Source organism: Tupaia chinensis, unplaced genomic scaffold (assembly GCF_000334495.1).
Source record: "Tupaia chinensis unplaced genomic scaffold, TupChi_1.0 Scaffold138425_1, whole genome shotgun sequence".
In the NCBI taxonomy this organism is placed as follows: domain Eukaryota; kingdom Metazoa; phylum Chordata; class Mammalia; order Scandentia; family Tupaiidae; genus Tupaia; species Tupaia belangeri.
Window position 1 is genome coordinate 603819 of NW_006198322.1, and position 8298 is coordinate 612116.

The 8298-nt window shown below is 41.5% G+C and overlaps 1 protein-coding gene and 1 pseudogene across 1 annotated transcript in view; both read right to left on the reverse strand.

Annotated features, from left to right (window-relative positions):
* The window catches only part of LRRC49 (leucine rich repeat containing 49), a 153184-nt gene that overhangs the window by 118403 nt on the left and 26483 nt on the right, over nt 1–8298 (reverse strand). The window contains 1 exon segment of the mRNA XM_006172303.3: nt 5866–6009. Coding sequence (XP_006172365.1) covers nt 5866–6009 — 144 coding nt within the window.
* On the reverse strand, nt 3315–3442 carry LOC114004529 (uncharacterized; annotated as a pseudogene).

Sequence of the window (8298 nt, forward strand, 5' to 3'; positions counted from 1 at the left end):
GGACGCGACCCGCGGTCGACTACGTGGGAGTCCAGTGACACAGCCATTACACTAACTGCTGGTTCCCACCAGTAGAGTTTTCATGAAAGTTAACATTATTTGTAGAATATATATATGAAAAAAGAACATATATATATATACACATATATATATATATATATACAAAGAAGTTTAGGAGCATCAAACTACCAGCTGTTAAGGCATAATAAAGTCAGTTATTAAGACATATTACTCTGTCACATGGGTAGAAATCAAGTCGACCAGAGAACCACGGTACAGATCCATGCATGTGTGGAAACAACAGAATGTGGAAACATGATGTGGGATCCAGCCGCCTTAACCTCTACACCACCGGCTGGCTCTATTTCTGCACCCCCCTTTTTTTAAGAGCTCTTTACTATAGAGAATGTGTGCTGAAAGTGAGAAACCACTCCCCGGGGAGATGGCCATGCTGCAATCCCTTCTCCTTCACTCTCCTCTTTAAGATCCTGGGCACGCATGTACATGCACTCAGCTTGAGTTTTGAGTTGACCGGTCCAGGACTCCAACAGCAGTCAACTACGTGGGAGTCCAGCAATGTAACCATTACACCATCTGCTGTTCCCTCTGCCAATTTTTAAACTATGAAATTGTATTACATGGGGCCAGTGGGTGGCATGGTAGCTGGAGCACTGAACTCCGACATGGCCAACTGTGGCTCGGGTCCTGCACCTGGCAGCTCTTGTTCTCTCTCTGTCTCTCTCTCTCTTTCTGGTGAGCATGTACCCTGTAGCAAACTTGAAAATAATAATAGTGATAATAAATAAAATTGAATAAATACTTTTTAAAATATTTTAAAAATAAAAAAGATATTACATTGAGTTCTCAATTCAGATTACCAGAAGATAGAATATCTCATCTTTTCTCTATTTGGCTCTTGAGATCAACTCTACTGTGAAGCATATCCTTTCCCCACTTTAATAACAGCCTTTTTGGTTTTATCCTATTCATCTGTAGTATTTCTTAATGTTTCTGCTTTTGAGGAACAGAAGTAAAAATTATCCATACTTTTCTTTTTTTTTTTTGAGTTTTTTTTTTTTTTTCGCTATAGGGCCCATGCGCTTGCTAGACCGCCGACAGACAGAAAGCGAGAAATCACCCCCCAGGGGGGATGGTCACGCCACAATCCCTTCTCCTCCACTCTTCTCAGGATCTTGGGCACGCATGCACACGTGCCCGGCGTGAGGTTTTAGCCACCGGGTCCGGGACACGAACCGCGGTCGACTACGTGAAGTCCAGCAACATAGCCATTATGCTAACTGCTGGTTCCCTCCATACTTTTCTTTATCATTTCTGATTTTTGTTTGAAAATCCTTTCCTATAGGCTGAGTACAAAGAGATATTTCCAATACTACCTAACAAAAGTTTTGAAGTTATTTTTCTCATTTGGGTGTTTCATCTATTTTGAATTTACTTTCGCCCTTGGCATGAAGGTGAAATCCAAGTTCTTTTTTTTCCCTGCTATGGATAACCAATTATTCCAACATAATTTATTGAAAAGCAAATTCTCCGTCCCTCCCTTCATCCCTATTTAGCAGCCTGAAAATCACACTGAGAGTGTATGCATACATGCTCCAAATCCCAAGAAGATAATGGAGAAGGGACTGCAGAGTGGCCATCCCCAAGGGGATGATTTCTCACTTTCCTTCTCCTTCTTTTTCTTTCTCAGTCTCTTTCTGGCGAGCACGTGCACCCTATAACAACAAATTAAAATATAAGGCACAATATGAAGATATGTGCAGTATAGTGATACCTTTTATAGAACATTTAAAAGCACACAAAACAATGACTACATATTACTTAAGATACAGACACATATAGGAAAAGGAAACAGATACACATGAGAGTAAACACCACCAAATTTGGAACGGTGACCACTGCAAAGGAAAGAGGGGATGTGATGGAGAGGTTGACACAGGAGGCCTCAACTGTTTCGAAGGGTTTCTATTTATTAGGCTGAGGTAGGTATGTAAATGTTAGTAATACAATTTTTTTTCTTTTGAGAATGCCTGAAATGTTTTAAATGTTTTCAAAAGATATCATTAAAAACTAAAAAGATCTTTGGCTTGAAATCCATGGAATTTCTAAGAAAAAGAATAATGAATAAACAAATGAATTATCATTTTTCTACATCAAAACTTCACAGGTTTTGTTGCAGATGGTAAAGTAGGTCATCTCCTTTCCAAGATTCAATGGGTAAAGTAATAAAAAATACAATGAAATAAGTAAACACATGGAAAATCTAAAAACGAAATACTTATTAACAGACCAGCATTTGTAATGCATTTCGGGACGCTGGAAAGCTGAAGGATTTTAGGAGAGAACCCTGAGCAGAAAGAACTGCAGCTCAGAGTCGCAAGAGAGATGTTGCAGTCAAAGCACAGAGCTCGCTGCGACCAGGCGGCGTCTTACGCCCACAGCCAGAGCCGCTTCCATGTCAAGAGCAGGCCTGGGCTGTGGTTAGCCAGCCAATCAAGTGGGTGTGTAATTACGGTTTGTCTAGTTAGCTGCTATTCCTGGAACACCAACAAACCCACCCTGCTCCCACCCTTGTCTTACACACTAGCACGTGTGGAGCAGTCGGCAGAGGAAATGCCCAAAAAGAGCCCCAGGAACCGTTCTCCAAACAAACTAGAGTAATTTTGAAGGGAGGATGGAGAGTGTGGGTGTTTATCTATGCAGATGGCTAAAAATGCTCTAAGAGAATCAGAGGGGAAAAGGAATGGCAGTTCCACCTGGCACAAAAGAAACAACAGTTCTTCTATTCCCAAAAGAAAGTCTTCCTTATTCTGCCAATTACAGAGTGGGCCTGCCTCTTCCCTTCTACCTGCCCTAAAAGGACGGCTGCCAAAGTGTGGGACTCGACGACTTACACAACCTACTGATCATTTCAGAGAGAGCTCCTATGGTTAAGAAGACCTATCCAGCTGCACAGGGCACACAGACATTACTTGACATGATCTTTCATGTAAGGATTACTGGCCATTGAGAAAAATCAAAATAATAAATAACAATACAAAAGCAAAAATAATAAGTGTCTCAGAAGACAATGAAAAAAATGTATCCCCAATTTTTTTTTTCACTGCCAGACTCGTTATTGGCCACTCAGAGCTACATTAGCTGTTGCCACCAGGAATTCCACTTTTCCTTGTGCTGCTCTTCCTGTGTCTCCCAGCTCTGCAGAGCTGGCTCCCAGGAACACAGGCCTAGAAGACAAAGGAGTTGCCCTGTGGGGTCGGGCTACCTTACCCTGCACCACTCTGTCTTCAGGGAAGGTGTGTCTGAAACCAGCCCCAGGGTGCAGCCAGGCGACACCACCAGAGGCCGGCTTCAGTGTTCCTCTCCCACCTCGTGCGACCACCAAGACCAGGTTCAGATCCGATGGGAAAGGGAACCGGAGGGTGTGTATCCCCAAATTTTAAAGTCTCTTAGATATTTTAAGAAAAGGATGTTTTGGAAAGGATCTCACATGGCCGACCATAGTTCCAAGTCCTGGACCCAGAAGCTTGAAAATCACACTGGGCACATGTGCATGCATATCCAAAATCCTAGGAGGAGAAGGGATTGCAGCCTGGCCATCCCCTCTGGGGAGTGACTCTTCACTTTCCCTTTCTCTGTCTCTCTGATAAATGCATGCACACTATAACAAAAACCTTAAACAAGAAAAAGAAAGAAAAAGAAGTAAGAGTTGGACAAAGTTTCTTATTTATTCTTAAAAAAAGAAAGAAAAAGAAGTGAGAAGAGTTGGACAAAGTTTCTTATTTATTCTTACATGTATATTTATAATTCCAGGTTTTAATATACATGATACTTATCATTATGACAATGAAGCTACATGCATCACACATCAGTCATTCTTTTTAACTTTTAGAAATGAACACGATTCCTTTTCCATAAGACATTCACTACCGCCTAAGCTAGAACAGTAATGATTGGAAATAATACTCAATGAGAAATTCAGTTAGCAACTTCCTGGATATGCATTATGCACTTTCCAAACAAAAACCAAAATTGGGGCAGGAATATGCTAGGACCAACACAGTTAAGTTCCCCACTGTACCAAAAGCTTTGGCTTTTTCCCAGACCTGGCATCCTGAGGACACAGTAAGTGCTGACCGAGCTGTTCTTGGAGATGAACAGATGAACTTAGTCTGGGTGTCTCTTACACTAGACAGTCCAGTTCCAAAGATTAAGGCCAATCTGGGGCAGGCTTGACAGAATTTAGAAATTCTAGAATAAATCCATGTCTTAGAGAAAGTTTTGAAATTACCCTAACCCCCTAAAAGATATGAGCATCACCTGCCTCAGCGTTTTCTGGGAACATTTCAAAATGAAACAAATCTGTGCAATGAGGGCCGGAGATAAGGCACGGCCTGCTCCAACCTTCTCAAGTGTACTACTTACAGTAAACTGAATTCTTTACTGAGAAACTCAGTGTCTTGAAAGTGTAGAGTGAGACTACACCTTTAAAATGCTCAAATGGTACCAGAGAGAACCTAATACAGTTTTCTCTACAAAGGAAATTTATTAAAAAAACAAAAATTTTTTGAGAGGTTTTTGCTATAGGGCACGTGTGCTCGCCAGAGAGACAGAGAGACACACAAAGAGAGAAAACGAGAAACCACTCCCCCTGGGGGGATGGCCATGCTGCAATCCCTTCTCCTCCATTCTCCTCTCGGGATCTTGGGCACGCACACACACACGCGCCCGGTGTGAGTTTAAGCCACCGGGTCCAGGATTCAAACAGCGGTCTGCTACATGGGAGTCCAGTGACATAGCCATAACGCTAACTGCTGGTCCCACAATTCTTTTCTTTATAAATTATTAGACATCTTCTTGGCCTCTATCATATCATATAGCTAAAAGCTCTATTTCTAGTGTTCTTCACATATGTACAAATACAAAATACTTCAGCATCAGGATGCTATTTAGTTGCTGGCAAAACCATAAATCTAACCAAGTTGGTCTCAAGGTTCTAGAGTCCCCTCTCTGTATAGTTTGGCCCGACAAACTCTTTTTCTGTTCATCTGCCAGTTCTCCACCAACTTTTTGTCTTTTTTTCAGATTCAACAAACCAAAAAAGGCCCTAGGCAATCCAGTCTGAGCCCTCAGTTTGGAAAAAAGTAAACGTGGGCCCATAAAGTTAAAGTGATGTACCCAAGACCACACAGCTAACAAGAAGTGGAGTGGAGATGAGAACTAGACCTCCGCAGGTCTACTCACCGCTTCTTCCCACAATACCACGCTGCCCCTTTAAAAGCGCAAAGCTCTCATACTTAAATAAGTCTCCACACGCCAACCTCTCCTGTGTCCTTTCCACTTTGGTACAAGAAGTCCTCAACTTCTAGTTGCCAAGAACTTTTCTTATTAAATCTGTACCCATGAGAAAACAGGAAAGGATTCAGTATTCATTTACAATAGCTAATTTAGTGATAATGCTTCTCTATTTCTAACTTTATATGTATCCTTTTTTAAAAAAAGAATTATTTATTTAATTGTATTTACTATTATTTAAATTTGATCAGAGAGAGACAGAGAGGAAAAGTGAGAAAGGAAGGAAGCCACCAGATCTGGGACTTCAACAGCAGTCATTGGGAGCCTTAGCACCTCAACCACCATGCCACCTGCGGGCCCCTATTTATAGCGTTCTATTTCTCTAATCAACATATTACAAAGCTTAACAATTATATCCACAACTTAAATTCAGAAAAAAGCTAAATGCACAACCTTAGATTTTCACTTTGCATAAGGCAATAAGATAACCTTTGTTCTGTTTCCTCAAAAGAAAGGCCAGAAAGTACATATCAATTCAACTTTAATACTCACCACAAAAGTGATTTGATTGTGTCGTAGGTTAAGTTCAGTTAGTGAATCCAGACCATTAAGATTATCAACGTGACTTAAAAGATTCCTGGCAAGGTTTAGAACTCTCAAATCACATAAATGATTGACATTTTCGATTTTGGTAATCTGTTAAAAAATGAAAAAGTGTTATTTGCAGGTAAAAAATCTCAGAGGTGCATGTTATAAAAACCCTAAAAATAAAATATTCAGTTACTGGATCCAGTTGCAAGGTTATATGAACACATTTAAAATCTATTTCCAATTTCCTATGAAGACATTTAACTTGTAAAAATTAACTAAAAGACAGTATTTTACAATTTGACCACAAATATTTGAAATAAACTTCATCAAGTAATAAATGATCTACTCGTGGGTCAGTTCTGAGGCTCCAACACTGTGGCAGGTTCTGGGAAGGCCACATACTGGTGCCAGATAGAAACCTACCACAAGCCCACAGCTAAGCTCTCAGTGCTTTCAAAAAGCAAGTCCGGGGCCCAGCAAGTGGGGTGGTAGTTAAGGATCTGCACTCCACGGTTTGAGTCCTGGGCCTGGCGGCTCGACAATCTCGCTGGGCACGTGTGCATGCGTGCCCAAAGTCCCAGGAGGAGAATGAAGGAGAAGGGATTGTGGTGTGGCCATCCCCCCACCCCGCCCCGTGGTGATTTCTCACTTTCTCCCTCACTGTTTTTGGCTCTGGAGAATGCATGGGGGAAGAAAAAAAAAAGCAAGTCTGCCCTCTGGAATGAAAGGCAAGAGAAAGGAACAATACCAAGTTCTCCTGTTAAGTCCATTCATACAACAGAATCCTAAGAAAAAAGTCCAAAGAAGTAGAAGCCCAGGGGAGGGTGAGGATGGGGACTGCTTTAGCATGCAGGCATGTTTAAGAGAGCAGATGGATGCGTTCAGCTAGAGGCGGTAGGGCACTACCTGTGAAGAACAAGATCCTTGGGTCATGGGCTAGGCGTATACACGAAGCTTGGTTGTATACTAAGGTGAGGGTAAGTAAAACCTGTACTACCGTGAAGTGATGAGAGCTCACCATGACTTTAAGGCCCACCATTACACTGAGTTGCCGTAAAAGTCATAATGCATTTTTGCATAGAAAAACATGTCATGACTTTTCTGACAACGCAATAATGTAGCAAGTACAGTATAATGGGATGGGTTTCTGCCTGAAAGAAGTAGAGGTGTTTGTGGAGGGCTTTATCAGCCTCTTAATAATAATAATGAATGTGTGAGCCAGACAGACGCCATCTTTGTCACCCTCTACTCTTCTGCTGCACCCTAGAAAACTAGCCCCAAGCAGGAGTTTCTGCTGAGTTCATTTCTTACCTAGGGCAGTCATTATGCCCTCTCACTGCAATAACAGCTTGAGCCACTGGTTTATAACAACAGGAAAGCTACCTTGCCCTGGAGTAAATTTACCCTCTCTCGAGTAACAAGGAACCCTGAGCATGGGGCAGTCCCATCTCCCCTGGATGGCTTGTTTCCCCCAAGTTTGTCCCTATCATTCAGCTCCATTATGAATTCCAGCTCACTGTGGGAGAGAGGGTGGAGCGGAGTGAGGGGACCCTATGTGAGGTCTGCTCAACTTCCTCCCATTAGTAAATTACCCTATGATACTACATTTTTATCAGATCCTCTATGGAACTATCGGCTTTGTTTTCAGTCTCAGAGCCCAGTCCAACAGATGAGTCATACACATAATACTTTTCTTCAAAACATCAAAAAAATTAATTTCATGATCACTAGAGGTGAATTTTCCCATTTCTATTGCCATTACGGTATTATTTAATTTTGTTTACCTAATAGTCCAAAGCAGAGTTAGCAAAGATAACTTTTATTACATTTAAAACCTAGTTTTGAGGTTATCTGGACCCTCACTTACATGAAAAAAAATTCCATCTACTCCAATCTACTCTTAAAGGCACATTATAATTTGAAAACCACATTATATATATATATTATTTTCACATATATTTTAAAATAAATTTTAAGAAAAAAACTGCTACCACAAAATGCTTTATTTATAAAGTTTTTAAAATAGTGGGCTATGGGACCAGTAGATAGCTTACTGCTACCACAAATAGCTTTATTTGTAAATAGTTTTCAAAATAGTGGGCTATGGGACCAGTAGATAGCTTAATGGTTATGTCACTGGACTCCCACATAGTCAACTGTGGTTGGAGAAGGGATTGTGTTGTGGCCACAAATGGAGTCCCGAATTGGTGGCTTAAAACACACCAGGCCTGGGACCAGCAGTTCGCGTAATGGCTATGTAGTCAACCCATGTAGTCGACCGTGGTTTGAGTCCTGGACCCAGTGGTTTAAACTCACACTGGGCACTGGGCACGTGTGCGTGTGTGCCCAAGATCCCGGGAGGAGACTGGAGGAGAAGGGATTGCGGCATGGCCA